Source organism: Oncorhynchus keta, unplaced genomic scaffold (genome assembly GCF_023373465.1).
Source record: "Oncorhynchus keta strain PuntledgeMale-10-30-2019 unplaced genomic scaffold, Oket_V2 Un_contig_142_pilon_pilon, whole genome shotgun sequence".
Lineage (NCBI taxonomy): Eukaryota > Metazoa > Chordata > Actinopteri > Salmoniformes > Salmonidae > Oncorhynchus > Oncorhynchus keta.
In genome coordinates this window covers 8,208-24,662 of record NW_026278666.1, presented here as the reverse complement: position 1 = coordinate 24,662, position 16,455 = coordinate 8,208, and the positions used below count along the sequence as shown (strand labels likewise).

At 42.8% G+C, this 16,455-nt stretch overlaps 1 protein-coding gene and 1 pseudogene across 50 annotated transcripts; one reads left to right on the top strand and one right to left on the bottom strand.

Moving 5' to 3' along the window:
• The window catches only part of LOC127918483 (cytochrome P450 3A27-like), a 30,771-nt pseudogene extending 16,436 nt beyond the window's left edge, over positions 1 to 14,335 (top strand).
• On the bottom strand, positions 3,685 to 13,731 carry LOC127918482 (keratin, type I cytoskeletal 9-like). 50 transcript variants are annotated; one of them, XR_008100166.1, is made up of 15 exons: positions 13,270 to 13,731; positions 12,997 to 13,101; positions 12,464 to 12,668; positions 11,845 to 11,881; positions 11,367 to 11,697; positions 11,136 to 11,282; positions 10,800 to 10,940; positions 10,542 to 10,667; positions 9,720 to 9,761; positions 9,333 to 9,411; positions 8,871 to 8,991; positions 8,671 to 8,833; positions 7,897 to 7,975; positions 4,723 to 4,864; positions 3,685 to 3,957 (listed from the first exon to the last, which is right to left on the bottom strand). XR_008100166.1 is itself a non-coding variant. In XM_052501757.1 (11 exons), the coding sequence occupies exons 4-11, from the start codon at positions 11,607 to 11,609 to the stop codon at positions 3,713 to 3,715; spliced, it is 924 nt and encodes a 307-aa protein (XP_052357717.1). In that variant the 5' UTR covers positions 11,610 to 11,697; positions 11,845 to 11,881; positions 12,464 to 12,668; positions 12,997 to 13,178; the 3' UTR covers positions 3,685 to 3,712. The 50 variants fall into 50 exon arrangements, 6 of the variants coding, with proteins under 6 accessions (XP_052357717.1, XP_052357719.1, XP_052357716.1 ...); XR_008100178.1 differs by having other exon boundaries at positions 12,464 to 12,584; positions 13,270 to 13,723; XR_008100169.1 differs by having other exon boundaries at positions 12,464 to 12,626; positions 12,981 to 13,080; positions 13,270 to 13,723.
• Positions 14,336 to 16,455: the final 2,120 nt, after the last annotated feature.

Here is a 16,455-nt window from a genome sequence, read left to right as displayed (position 1 = left end):
ACCTACTGTTACAAACACACACCTGTTACAAACACACACCTGGAAACTACTGTTACCAACACACGCCTGTAAACTACTGTTACACACACCTGGAATCTCTCTCTCTCCTTTCCTCTCTCTCTCTCCCTCAACAGGACTGACTGATCATGAGATCTTGTCTCAGGCCATGATCTTCATCTTCGCTGGCTACGAAACCAGCAGCAGTACTATGAGTTTCCTGGCCTACAACCTGGCAACCAACCCCCATGTCATGACCAAACTGCAGGAGGAGATAGATACTGTGTTCCCCAACAAGGTAACCCCCACACCATGACCAAACTGCAGGAGGAGATAGATACTGTGTTCCCCAACAAACTGACCAAACTGCATTAGGAGATAGATACTGTGTTCCCCAACAAGGTAACCCCCACACCATGACCAAACTGCATTAGGAGATAGATACTGTGTTCCCCAACAAGGTAACCCCCACACCATGACCAAACTGCAGGAGGAGATAGATACTGTGTGGTGATAGATATTGTGATTTGTGTGTTGCCCTGGTGTCAGATGAAGATAGATCCTGTTTGGGTGCCAGATGGGGTGAGGTACTGATGTGTGTGTAACCCCGGTGTCAGATGGGGTGAGGTACTGATGTGTGTGTATCCCCGGTGTCAGATGGGGTGAGGTACTGATGTGTGTGTAACTCCGGTGTCAGATGGGGTGAGGTACTGATGTGTATGTATCCCCGGTGTCAGATGGGGTGAGGTACTGATGTGTGTGTAACCCCGGTGTCAGATGGGGTGAGGTACTGATGTGTGTGTATCCCCGGTGTCAGATGAGGTGAGGTACTGATGTGTATGTAACCACGGTGCAGGCTCCAATCCAGTACGAAGCTCTGATGCAGATGGACTATTTGGACTGTGTGTTGAACGAGTCTCTGAGACTGTACCCCATCGCCCCGCGACTGGAGAGGGTCGCCAAGAAGACGGTGGAGATTAACGGCATCGTCATCCCCAAAGACTGCATTGTCCTGGTTCCCACGTGGACCCTCCACCGTGACCCAGAGATCTGGTCCGACCCTGAGGAGTTCAAACCAGAGAGGTACTGGACCGCACCGTAGCCAAATCAAATCAATCAAATCAAATTTTATTTGTCACATACACATGGTTAGCAGATGTTAATGCGAGTGTAGCTAAATGCTTGTGCTTCTAGTTCCGACAATGCAGTGATAACCAACAAGTAATCTAACTAACAATTCCAAAACTACTGTCTTATACACAGTGTAAGGGGATAAAGAATATGTATATAAGGATATATGAATGAGTGATGGTACAGAGCAGCATACGGTAGATGGTATCGAGTACAGTATATACATATGAGATGAGTATGTAGACAAAGTAAACAAAGTGGCATAGTTAAAGTGGCTAGTGATACATGTATTACATAAGGATGCAGTCGATGATGTAGAGTACAGTATATACGTATGCATATGAGATGAATAATGTAGGGTAAGTAACATTATATAAGGTAGCATTGTTTAAAGTGGCTAGTGATATATTTACATCATTTCCCATCAATACCCATTATTCCATTATTAAAGTGGCTGGAGTTGGGTCAGTGTCAATGACAGTGTGTTGGCAGCAGCCACTCAATGTTAGTGGTGGCTGTTTAACAGTCTGATGGCCTTGAGATAGAAGATGTTTTTCAGTCTCTCGGTCCCAGCTTTGATGCACCTGTACTGACCTCGCCTTCTGGATGATAGCGGGGTGAACAGGCAGTGGCTCGGGTGGTTGATGTCCTTGATGATCTTTATGGCCTTCCTGTAACATCGGGTGGTGTAGGTGTCCTGGAGGGCAGGTAGTTTGCCCCCGGTGATGCGTTGTGCAGACCTCACTACCCTCTGGAGAGCCTTACGGTTGAGGGCGGAGCAGTTGCCGTACCAGGCGGTGATACAGCCCGCCAGGATGCTCTCGATTGTGCATCTGTAGAAGTTTGTGAGTGCTTTTGGTGACAAGCCGAATTTCTTCAGCCTCCTGAGGTTGAAGAGGCGCTGCTGCGCCTTCTTCACGACACAGTCAGTGTGAGTGGACCAATTCAGTTTGTCTGTGATGTGTATGCCAAGGAACTTAAAACTTGCTACCCTCTCCACTACTGTTCCATCGATGTGGATAGGGGGGTGTTCCCTCTGCTGTTTCCTGAAGTCCACAATCATCTCCTTAGTTTTGTTGACGTTGAGTGTGAGGTTATTTTCCTGACACCACACTCCGAGGGCCCTCACCTCCTCCCTATAGGCCGTCTCGTCGTTGTTGGTAATCAAGCCTACCACTGTTGTGTCGTCCGCAAACTTGATGATTGAGTTGGAGGTATGCGTGGCCACGCAGTCGTGGGTGAACAGGGAGTACAGGAGAGGGCTCAGAACGCACCCTTGTGGGGCCCCCGTGTTGAGGATCAGCGGGGAGGAGATGTTGTTGCCTACCCTCACCACCTGGGGGCGGCCCGTCAGGAAGTCCAGTACCCAGTTGCACAGGGCGGGGTCGAGACCCAGGGTCTCGAGCTTGATGACGAGCTTGGAGGGTACTATGGTGTTGAATGCCGAGCTGTAGTCGATGAACAGCATTCTCACATAGGTATTCCTCTTGTCCAGGTGGGTTAGGGCAGTGTGCAGTGTGGTTGAGATTGCATCGTCTGTGGACCTATTTGGGCGGAAAGCAAATTGGAGTGGGTCTGGGTGTCAGGTAGGGTGGAGGTGATATGGTCCTTGACTAGTCTCTCAAAGCACTTCATGATGACGGAAGTGAGTGCTACGGGGCGGTAGTCGTTTAGCTCAGTTACCTTAGCTTTCTTGGGAACAGGAACAATGGTGGCCCTCTTGAAGCATGTGGGAACAGCAGACTGGTATAGGGATTGATTGAATATGTCCGTAAACACACCAGCCAGCTGGCCGTGTCAGTGGCACTGTATTGTCCTCAAAGCGGGCAAAAAAGTTATTTAGTCTGCCTGGGAGCAAGACATCCTGGTCCGTGACTGGGCTGGGTTTCTTCTTGTAGTCCGTGATTGACTGTAGACCCTGCCACATGCCTCTTGTGTCTGAGCCATTGAATTGAGATTCTACTTTGTCTCTGTACTGACGATTAGATTGTTTAATAGCCTTGCGGAGGGAATAGCTGCACTGTTTGTATTCGGGCATGTTGCCAGACACCTTGCCCTGATTAAAAGCAGTGGTTCGCGCTTTCAGTTTCACGCGAATGCTGCCATCAATCCACGGTTTCTGGTTAGGGAATGTTTTTATCGTTGCTATGGGAACGACAACCACAAACCAACCATAACACAACCACAATACAAACACAAGATCATCATAATACATTTTGCTTCAACTTAACTACAGTGCATCATTATATCATCATACAATGTGAAATGTTTCTGAACCACAACCACAAATCAACTACAATACAATGTTTAATTAATGTGTCTGAACCACAACCACAAATCAACTACAATACAATGTGTAATGTGTCTGCCCTCCCCCTGTCCAGGTTCAGTAAGGAGAACAAGGAGACTATTGATCCGTACACGTACATGCCGTTTGGGGCGGGGCCCAGGAACTGTATCGGGATGCGCTTCGCCCTGATCATGATCAAACTGGCCATGGTCGAGATCCTCCAGAGTTTCACTTTCTCCGTCTGCGACGAGACCGAGGTGAGACTCTCACCTGAGCAGACAGAATATGACATCATCAAACATCAGTATCTGTTTCAGAATGGTCACTACCTGTTTTAACATGGTTACCACCTGTTTTAACATGGTCACCACCTGTTTTAACATGGTCACCACCTGTTTTAACATGGTCAGCACCTGTTTTAACATGGTCACCACCTGTTTTAACATGGTCACCACCTGTTTTAACATGGTCACCACCTGTTTTAACATGGTCACCACCTGTTTTAACATGGTCACCACCTGTTTTAACATGGTCACCACCTGTTTTAACATGGTCATGGGTCACCACCTGTTTTAACATGGTCACCACCTGTTTTAACATGGTCACCACCTGTTTTAACATGGTCACCACCTGTTTTAACATGGTCACCACCTGTTTTAACATGGTCACCACCTGTTTTAACATGGTCACCACCTGTTTTAACATGGTCACCACCTGTTTTAACATGGTCACCACCTGTTTTAACATGGTCACCACCTGTTTTAACATGGTCACCACCTGTTTTAACATGGTCACCACCTGTTTTAAATGGTCACCACCTGTTTTAACATGGTCACCACCTGTTTTAACATGGTCACCACCTGTTTTAACATGGTCACCACCTGTTTTAACATGGTCACCACCTGTTTTAACATGGTCACCACCTGTTTTAACATGGTCACCACCTGTTTTAACATGGTCACCACCTGTTTTAACATGGACCTGTTTTAACATGGTCACCCTGTTTTAACATGGTCACCACCTGTTTTAACATGTTTTAACATGGTCACCACCTGTTTTAACATGGTCACCACCTGTTTTAACATGGTCACCACCTGTTTTAACATGGTCACCACCTGTTTTAACATGGTCACCACCTGTTTTAACATGGTCACCACCTGTTTTAACATGGTCACCACCTGTTTTAACATGGTCACCACCTGTTTTAACATGGTCACCACCTGTTTTAACATGGTCACCACCTGTTTTAACATGGTCACCACCTGTTTTAACATGGTCACCACCTGTTTTAACATGGTCACCACCTGTTTTAACATGGTCACCACCTGTTTTAACATGGTCACCACCTGTTTTAACATGGACCTGTTTTAACATGGTCACCACCTGTTTTAACATGGTCACCACCTGTTTTAACATGGTCACCACCTGTTTTAACATGGTCACCACCTGTTTTAACATGGTCACCACCTGTTTTACATGGTCACCACCTGTTTTAACATGGTCACTACCTGTTTTAACATGGTCACCACCTGTTTTAACATGGTCACCACCTGTTTTAACACCTGTTTTAACATGGTCACCACCTGTTTTAACATGGTCACCACCTGTTTTAACATGGTCACCACCTGTTTTAACATGGTCACATGGTCACACCTGTTTTAACATGGTCACCACCTGTTTTAACATGGTCACCACCTGTTTTAACATGGTCACCACCTGTTTTAACATGGTCACCACCTGTTTTAACATGGTCACCACCTGTTTTAACATGGTCACCTGTTTTAACATGGTCACCACCTGTTTTAACATGGTCACCACCTGTTTTAACATGGTCACCACCTGTTTTAACATGGTCACCACCTGTTTTAAGATGATCACCACCTGTTTTAACACCACCTGTTTTAACATGGTCACCACCTGTTTTAACATGGTCACCACCTGTTTTAACATGGTCACCACCTGTTTTAACATGGTCACCACCTGTTTTAACATGGTCACCACCTGTTTTAACATGGTCACCACCTTTTAACATGGTCACCACCTGTTTTAACATGGTCACCACCTGTTTTAACATGGTCACCACCTGTTTTAACATGGTCACCAACATGGTCACCACTGTTTTAACATGGTCACCACCTGTTTTAACATGGTCACCACCTGTTTTAACATGGTCACCACCTGTTTTAACATGTTTTAACATGGTCACCACCTGTTTTAACATGGTCACCCTGTTTTAACATGGTCACCACCTGTTTTAACATGGTCACCACCTGTTTTAACATGGTCACCACCTGTTTTAACATGGTCACCACCTGTTTTAACATGGTCACCACCTGTTTTAACATGGTCACCACCTGTTTTAACATGGTCACCACCTGTTTTAACATGGTCACCACCTGTTTTAACATGGTCACCACCTGTTTTAACATGGTCATGGTCACCTGTTTTAACATGGTCACCACCTGTTTTAACATGGTCACCACCTGTTTTAACATGGTCACCACCTGTTTTAACATGGTCACCACCTGTTTTAACCTGTTTTATGGTCACCACCTGTTTTACCACATGGTCACCACCTGTTTTAACATGGTCACCACCTGTTTTAACATGGTCACCACCTGTTTTAACATGGTCACCACCTGTTTTACTGTTTTACCTGTTTTAACATGGTCACCACCTGTTTTAACATGGTCACACCTGTTTTAACATGGTCACCACCTGTTTTAACATGGTCACCACCTGTTTTAACATGGTCACCACCTGTTTTAACATGTTCACCACCTTTTTAACATGGTCACCACCTGTTTTAACATGGTCACCACCTGTTTTAACATGGTCACCTGTTTTAACATGGTCACCACCTGTTTTAACATGGTCACCACTGTTTTAACATGGTCACCACCTGTTTTAACATGGTCACCACCTGTTTTAACATGGACCATCTGTTTTAACATGGTCACCACCTGTTTAACACCTGTTTTAACATGGTCACCACCTGTTTTAACATGGTCACCACCTGTTTTAACATGGTCACCACCTGTTTTAACATGGTCACCACCTGTTTTAACATGGTCACCACCTGTTTTAATGGTCACCATGTTTTAACATGGTCACCACCTGTTTTAACATGGTCACCACCTGTTAACATGGTCACCACCTGTTTTAACATGGTCACCACCTGTTTTAACATGGTCACCACCTGTTTTAACATGGTCACCACCTGTTTTTACATGGTCACCCTGTTTTAACATGGTCACCACCTGTTTTAACATGGTCACCTGTTTTAACATGTTTTAACATGGTCACCACCTGTTTTAACATGGACTGTTTTAACATGGTCACCACCTGTTTTAACATGGTCACCACCTGTTTTAACATGGTCACCTGTTTAACATGGTCACCACCTGTTTTAACATGGTCACCACCTGTTTTAACATGGTCACCACCTGTTTTAATGGTCATGTTTTAACATGTCACCACCTGTTTTAACATGGTCACCACCTGTTTTAACCTGTTTTAACATGGTCACCACCTGTTTTAACATGGTCACCACCTGTTTTAACATGGTCACCTGTTTTGGTCAACATGGTCACCACCTGTTTTAACATGGTCACCATCTGTTTTAACATGGACCATCACCACCTGTTTTAACATGGTCACCACCTGTTTTAACATGGTCACCACCTGTTTTAACATGGTCACCACCTGTTTTAACATGGTCACCACCTGTTTTAACATGGACCTGTTTTAACATGGTCACCACCTGTTTTAACATGGTCACCACCTGTTTAACATGGTCACCACCTGTTTTAACATGGTCACCACCTGTTTTAACATGGTCACCACCTGTTTAACATGGTCACCACCTGTTTTAACATGGTCACCACCTGTTTTAACATGGTCACTACCTGTTTTAACATGGTCAACACCTGTTTTAGCATGGTCACCACCTGTTTTAACCTGTTTTAACATGGTCACCACCTGTTTTAACATGTTTTTACATGGTCACCACCTGTTTTAACATGGTCACCACCTGTTTTAACATGGTCACCACCTGTTTTAACATGTTTTAACATGGTCACCACCTGTTTTAACATGGTCACCACCTGTTTTAACATGGTCACCACCTGTTTTAACATGGTCACCACCTGTTTTAACATGGTCACCACCTGTTTTAACATGGTCACCACCTGGTCACCACCTTTTTAACATGGTCACCACCTGTTTTAACATGGTCACCACCTGTTTTAACATGTCACCACCTGTTTTAGCATGGTCACCACCTGTTTTAACATAGTCACCACCTGTTTTAACATGGTCACCACCTGTTTTAACATGGTCACCACCTGTTTTAACATGGTCACCACCTGTTTTAACATGGTCACCACCTGTTTTAACATGGTCACCACCTGTTTTAACCTGTTTAACATGGTCACCACCTGTTTTAACATGGTCACCTGTTTTAACATGGTCACCACCTGTTTTAACATGGACCTGTTTTAACATGGTCACCACCTGTTTTAACATGGTCACCACCTGTTTTAACATGGTCACCACCTGTTTTAACATGGTCACCAACTGTTTTAACATGGTCACCACCTGTTTTAACATGGTCACCACCTGTTTTTAACATGGTCAGCATCTGTTTTAACATAGTCACCCTGTTTTAACATGGTCACCACCTGTTTTAACATAGTCACCACCTGGTCACCACCTGTTTTAACATGGTCACCACCTGTTTTAACATGGTCACCACCTGTTTTAACATGGTCACCACCTGTTTTAACATGGTCACCACCTGTTTTAACATGGTCACCACCTGTTTTAACATGGTCACCACCTGTTTTAACATGGTCACCACCTGTTTTGGTCAACAACATGGTCACCACCTGTTTTTACATGGACCACCTGTTTTAACATGGTCACCACCTGTTTTAACATGGTCACCACCTGTTTTAACATGGTCAACAACATGGTCACCTGTTTTAACATGGTCACCACCTGTTTTAACATGGTCACCACCTGTTTTAACATGGTCACCACCTGTTTTAACATGTCACCATCTGTTTTAACATGGTCACCACCTGTTTTAACATGGTCACCACCTGTTTTAACATGGTCACCACCTGTTTTAACATGGTTTTAACATGGTCACACCATGGTCACCACCTTTTAACATGGTCACCACCTGTTTTTACATGGTCAGCACCTGTTTTAACATGGTCAACCACCTGTTTTAACATAGTCACCACCTGTTTTTACATGGTCACCACCTGTTTTAACATGGTCACCACCTGTTTTAACATGATCACCACCTGTTTTAACATGGTCACCACCTGTTTTTACATGGTCACCACCTGTTTTAACAAGGACCTGTTTTAACATGGTCAGCACCTGTTTTTACATGGTCACCACCTGTTTTAACAAGGACCTGTTTTAACATGGTCACCACCTGTTTTTACATGGTCACCACCTGTTTTAACAAGGACCTGTTTTAACATGGTCACCACCTGTTTTTACATGGTCACCACCTGTTTTTACATGGTCACCACCTGTTTTAACATGGTCACCACCTGTTTTAACATGGTCACCATGGTCACCTGTTTTAACATGGTCACCACCTGTTTTAACATGGTCACCACCTGTTTTAACATGGTCACCACCTGTTTTAACATGGTCACCACCTGTTTTAACATGGTCACCACCTGTTTTAACATGGTCACCACCTGTTTTAACATGGTCACCATCTGTTTTAACATGGTCACCACCTGTTTTAACATGGTCACCACCTGTTTTAACATGGTCACCACCTGTTTTAACATGGTCACCACCTGTTTTAACATGGTCACCACCTTTTTAACATGGTCACTGCCTGTTTTAACATGGTCACCACCTGTTTTAACATGGTCACCACCTGTTTTAACATGGACCTGTTTTAACATGGTCACCACCTGTTTTAACATGGTCACCACCTGTTTTAACATGGTCACCACCTGTTTTAACATGGTCACCACCTGTTTTAACATGGTCACCACCTTTTTAACATGGTCACTGCCTGTTTTAACATGGTCACCACCTGTTTTAACATGGTCACCACCTGTTTTAACATGGTCACCACCTGTTTTAACATGGTTACCACCTGTTTTAACATGGTCACCACCTGTTTTAACATGGTCACCACCTGTTTTAACATGGACCTGTTTTACATGGTCAGCACCTGTTTTAACATGGTCACCACCTGTTTTAACATGTTCACCATCTGTTTTAACATGGTCACCACCTGTTTTAACATGGTTACCACCTGTTTTAACATGGTCACCATCTGTTTTAACATGGTCACCACCTGTTTTAACATGTTCACCATCTGTTTTAACATGGTCACCATCTGTTTTAACATCGTCACCTGTTTTAACATGGTCACTACCTGTTTTAACATGTTCACCATCTGTTTTAACATGGACCTGTTTTTACATGGTCACCACCTGTTTTAACATGGTCACCACCTGTTTTAACATGTTCACCATCTGTTTTAACATGGTCACTACCTGTTTTAACATGGTCACCACCTGTTTTTAACATGGTCACCACCTGTTTTAACATGGTCACCACCTGTTTTAACATGGTCACCACCTGTTTTAACATGGTCACCACCTGTTTTAACATGGTCACCACCTGTTTTAACATGGTCACCACCTGTTTTAACATGGTCACCACCTGTTTTAACATGGTCACCACCTGTTTTAACATGTTCACCATCTGTTTTAACATGGACCTGTTTTAACATGGTCACCACCTTTTTAACATCGTCACCACCTGTTTTAACATGGTCACCACCTGTTTTAACATAGTCACCACCTGTTTTTACATGGTCACCACCTGTTTTAACATGGTTACCACCTGTTTTAGCATGGTCACCACCTGTTTTAACATGGTCACTACCTGTTTTAACATGGTCACCACCTGTTTTAACATGGACCTGTTTTTACATGGTCAGCACCTGTTTTAACATGTTCACCATCTGTTTTAACATGGTCACCACCTGTTTTAACATCGTCAGCACCTGTTTTAACATGGTCACCACCTGTTTTAACATGGTCACCACCTGTTTTAACATGGTCACCACCTGTTTTAACATGGTCACCACCTGTTTTAACATGGTCACCATCTGTTTTAACATGGTCACCACCTGTTTTAACATGGTCACCACCTGTTTTAACATGGTCACCACCTGTTTTAACATGGTCACCACCTGTTTTACATGGTCACCACCTGTTTTAACATGTTTTAACATGTCACCACCTGTTTTAACATGGACCTGTTTTAACACCTGGTCACACACCTGTTTTAACATGTTCACCATCTGTTTTAACATGGTCACCACCTGTTTTAACATGGTCACCACCTGTTTTAACATGGACCTGTTTTAACATGGTCACCACCTGTTTTAACATGGTCACCACCTGTTTTAACATGGTCACCACCTGTTTTAACATGGTCACCACCTGTTTAACATGGTCACCACCTGTTTTAACATGGTCAGCACCTGTTTTAACATGGACCTGTTTTAACATAGTCACCACCTGTTTTAACATGGACCTGTTTTAACATAGTCACCACCTGTTTTAACATGGACCTGTTTTAACATGGTCACCACCTGTTTTAACATGGTCACCACCTGTTTAACATGGTCACACACCTGTTTTAACATGGTTACCACCTGTTTTAACATGGTCACCACCTGTTTTAACATGGTCACCACCTGTTTTTACATGGTCACCACCTGTTTTAACATGGTCACCACCTGTTTTAACATGGTCACCACCTGTTTTAACATGGTCACCACCTGTTTTAACATGGTCACCACCTGTTTTAACATGGTCACCACCTGTTTTAACATGGTCACCACCTGTTTTAACATGGTCACCACCTGTTTTAACATGGTCACCACCTGTTTTAACATGGTTACCACCTGTTTTAACATGGTCACCACCTGTTTTAACATGGTCACCACCTGTTTTAACATGGTCACCACCTGTTTTAACATGGTCACCACCTGTTTTAACATGGTCACCACCTGTTTTAACATGGTCACCACCTGTTTTAACATGGTCACCACCTGTTTTAACATGGTCACCACCTGTTTTAACATGGTCACCACCTGTTTTAACATGGTCACCACCTGTTTTAACATGGACCTGTTTTAACATGGTCACCACCTGTTTTAACATGGTCACCACCTGTTTTAACATGGTCACCACCTGTTTTAACATGGTCACCACCTGTTTTAACATGGTCACCACCTGTTTTAACATGGTCACCACCTGTTTTAACATGGTCACCACCTGTTTTAACATGGTCACCACCTGTTTTAACATGGTCACCACCTGTTTTAACATGGTCACCACCTGTTTTAACATGGTCACCACCTGTTTTAACATGGACCTGTTTTAACATGGTCACCACCTGTTTTAACATGGTCACACCTGTTTTATATGGATCTGTTTTAACATGGTCAAACCTGTTTTAACATGGTCACCACCTGTTTTAACATGGTCACCACCTGTTTTAACATGGTCACCACCTGTTTTAACATGGTCACCACCTGTTTTAACATGGTCACCACCTGTTTTAACATGGTCACCACCTGTTTTAACATGGTCACCACCTGTTTTAACATGGTCACCACCTGTTTTAACATGGTCACCACCTGTTTTAACATGGTCACCACCTGTTTTAACATGGTCACCACCTGTTTTTTAACATGGTCACCACCTGTTTTAACATGGTCACCACCTGTTTTAACATGGTCACCACCTGTTTTAACATGGTCACCACCTGTTTTAACATGGTCACCACCTGTTTTAACATGGTCACCACCTGTTTTAACATGGTCACCACCTGTTTTAACATGGTCACCACCTGTTTTAACATGGTCACCACCTGTTTTAACATGGTCACCACCTGTTTTAACATGGTCACCACCTGTTTTAACATGGTCACCACCTGTTTTAACATGGTCACCACCTGTTTTAACATGGTCACCACCTGTTTTAACATGGTCACCACCTGTTTTAACATGGTCACCACCTGTTTTAACATGGTCACCACCTGTTTTAACATGGACCTGTTTTAACATGGTCACCACCTGTTTTAACATGGTCACCACCTGTTTTAACATGGTCACCACCTGTTTTAACATGGTCACCACCTGTTTTAACATGGTCACCACCTGTTTTAACATGGTCACCACCTGTTTTAACATGGTCACCACCTGTTTTAACATGGTCACCACCTGTTTTAACATGGTCACCACCTGTTTTAACATGGTCACCACCTGTGTTTTAACATGGACCTGTTTTAACATGGTCACCACCTGTTTTAACATGGTCACCACCTGTTTTAACATGGTCACCACCTGTTTTAACATGGTCACCACCTGTTTTAACATGGTCACCACCTGTTTTAACATGGTCACCACCTGTTTTAACATGGTCACCACCTGTTTTAACATGGTCACCACCTGTTTTAACATGGTCACCACCTGTTTTAACATGGTCACCACCTGTTTTAACATGGACCTGTTTTAACATGGTCAGCACCTGTTTTAACATGGTCACCACCTGTTTTAACATGGTCACCACCTGTTTTAACATGGTCACCACCTGTTTTAACATGGTCACCACCTGTTTTAACATGGTCACCACCTGTTTTAACATGGTCACCACCTGTTTTAACATGGTCACCACCTGTTTTAACATGGTCACCACCTGTTTTAACATGGTCACCACCTGTTTTAACATGGTCACCACCTGTTTTAACATGGTCACCACCTGTTTTAACATGGTCACCACCTGTTTTAACATGGACCTGTTTTAACATGGTCACCACCTGTTTTAACATGGTCACCACCTGTTTTTACAAGGACCTGTTTTAACATGGTCACCACCTGTTTTAACATGGTCACCACCTGTTTTAACATGGTCACCACCTGTTTTAACATGGTCACCACCTGTTTTAACATGGTCACCACCTGTTTTAACATGGTCACTGCCTGTTTTAACATGGTCACCACCTGTTTTAACATGGTCACCACCTGTTTTAACATGGTCACCACCTGTTTTAACATGGTCACTGCCTGTTTTAACATGGACCTGTTTTAACATGGTCACCACCTGTTTTAACATGGTCACCACCTGTTTTAACATGGTCACCACCTGTTTAACATGGTCAGCACCTTGTTTAACATGGTCTGTTATTCTCTATAGATCCTGTTGGAGATGGACAACCAGGGTTATGTTGTGTTATTTTATTCTCTATAGATCCCTCTGGAGATGGACAACCAGGGTCTGCTGATGCCAAAACGACCAATCAAACTGAGGCTGGAGGCCCGTAGAAACACCCCTAGCAACACCACTCTGAAGAGTCCAACAATGTGACAAAATGCAGGAGCACCCCACCCTACGCTACCTTGGAGTACCTCTCCCTCTCTCTCCCCCTCACACAAAAGGGCTTTACTGCAAACAGAAATACTCCCCCGCTAATTAACATTTCTGGAATCTTTTATTTCAGCTCATGAAACATTTTTGTTCAACAGCCTCCTATCTATCTATCTATCTATCTATCTATCTATCTATCTATCTATCTATCTATCTATCTATCTATCTATCTATCTATCTATCTATGGCATGATGTCATGTCTGGATCCTGCACACTACTGGCTGGAGGCTGGAATCCTCCTAGAATGTAGAACTCTAGCTGGTGTTCTCTAGAACTGTACTCTCATTCTGTTCCTCTGGGTGTTCTGCTGTCCAGTCATTCCAAAATATAATCTTTACTGTCTGTTGAGATGATCCCTGCAGCTGCTTGGTTTTAACTTTAATCATCACAAACCAATAAAATCATCACACTAATGAACAAGGTCGTCTGTGTATTTATTAACATTCATAAAACAAAACTTAAGATACAAACACACACAAATATTACATGAGAACAATCTATATAGATTGATTTGTGTTTTTTATCAAGACATACTGTATTTATAATTTCATTCAGCTAGGCCTAATTGTAGTGTTACGAACTTGGTCATCCACAAACGTTTCTTTTCAGATCCCAATACCGCCCCCGTGTGGCCGTTGGAAGTAAATACACAACCCATTATAAACTATTAATCCACTGTCCACATTTTACAGCTCTTGTAAATAAGAATAATATTTTGAATCAGAGATAATCTTGCAGCTCATTGGAACACCAGGATCACATCTTACATCATACTACTGGTGCCACCTGGTTTAATACATTTATTAAAGTAATATATGGCCTTATTTAGGATCCTAGTGCCACCTGGTATAATACATTTATTAAAGTAAGGGAAGACCCCCCTGTATTGGACAAAAATGAATGGGAAGTCATTGGCATCGGACAAACCATATACACATTGTCCAATACCACCCAATTCGGCGTTGATTCATGCAAAGTGTATTGCAAATGCCATATGGCAATTGCCAGTTGTAACACTTTAAAAATTCAACAGGTGGCGAATCCGCTCCACCATGGTTTTTCATGTTGGAAATGTAACCCAAGTCAACCTCCAAAAGCAAAATTTTGAAAAAATGATTTTTTTTGTCAAAAACTTATCACCCCTTAAAAAAGTGCTTTCTGGACCGTTTTTCGAAATTCTTTCGATTTTTTTTGTCAATTACACATGTATAAGAACTGTATGAATATACTTTTGTCCAATTTTATGATCATATTTTTTTTTTTGACATGCGCATAAGTAATATGTTTTGTCCATTTTCAATATGATTTCATAGGAAGTCAAAAGTCAAAAATGTCAAAATTTTGTAAAAAACTTCACACACCCTTAAAAAAGTGCTTTCTCGACCGTTTTTTTAAATTCTTTCAAATTTTGTGTCAATTACACACGTATGAGAACTGTATCGACATACTTTAGTTGTATTTTATTATCATTATTTTTTTTATTTTTTTTACTTGTGCATAAGGAATATGATTTGTCCATTTACAATATGATTTCATAGGAAGTCAAAAGTCACTTTTTTGGGGGCCAAATGCCATAAGAAATTTGACATGCTCAAAAATCCTGCAGAAATGCAAAATTGACTGGCCTGATGAACTCGGGATGGCCTGACAGTGATAGTTGCTCCTTTCCATCACTCGTTGTGTTGATTTCATCATGTCCATTTGGTGGTGTTTTTTCACTATAGAATCATATTGCAAATGCACGTGCATTGTTGTGCAACTGGTAACCCAAAAATAAAAAATATGGTTGTAAATGCATTTACCGGGACTCCTTGTTATGCAGGTGAGTGAGGACCCAAAAGCGACTTAACAGAAACTGAGTTTATTCAAGTCCAAACAGAAAATGACAAATCCTGAATCCTTAACAGGAAATGTCCAAACGGGGATAACAGAAATCCTCTAGTTTGTAGAGGGGAATAACAGGATAAGCGGCCACAGACTGCAGGTCCCTTCGGGTAGGCGCAGGCCGTAGCTGACAGAGACACCTGCTCACACGCAGCATCTGATGAAGGCAAAACACGACAGGACGGAACAAGAACACAGCACAGCAAACAAGGATCCGACAAGGACAGAAGCAGAAACAGAGAGAGAAATAGAGACTTAATCAGAGGGCAAAATAGGGGACAGGTGTGAAAGAGAAAACGAGGTCGTTAGGAGAATGAGGAACAGCTGGGAGCAGGAACGGAACGATAGAGAGAGAGGGGGATAGAGAGAGTGAAAAAAACCTAATAAGACCAGCAGGGGGAAACGAATAGAAGAGAAAGCACAGGGACAAGACATGACAATATATGACAATACATGACACTCCTATTGTCCATGCCCGCTATGGGAGTACCCTACTACGGCCCTCTATCTATGGGGGCAGTCCTGAGTGCTTTATGGACTGTTTAAAATATTCTGATGGATACACATTGTTGTGCAACTGGTGATTGAAAATAGGCACCTGGTAACCCAAAAATAAAAATATGGTTGTGAATGCATTTACCGGTCATTCTGATATT

Excerpts from the sequence above, each read along its gene's own strand:
- LOC127918482 (XM_052501754.1), bottom strand. The coding sequence starts at position 13,176 with ATGTTAAAACAGGTGGTGACCATGTTAAAACAGGTGGTGACCATGTTA. Across the intron at positions 11,740-12,996 it reads TGCTGACCATGTTAAAACAG|GTGGTGACCATGTTAAAACA; the intron begins GTCCATGTTAAA and ends ATGTTAAAACAG. Across the intron at positions 9,579-11,177 it reads TGGTGACCATGTAAAAACAG|GTGGTGACCATGTTAAAACA; the intron begins GTGGTGACCATG and ends ATGTTAAAACAG.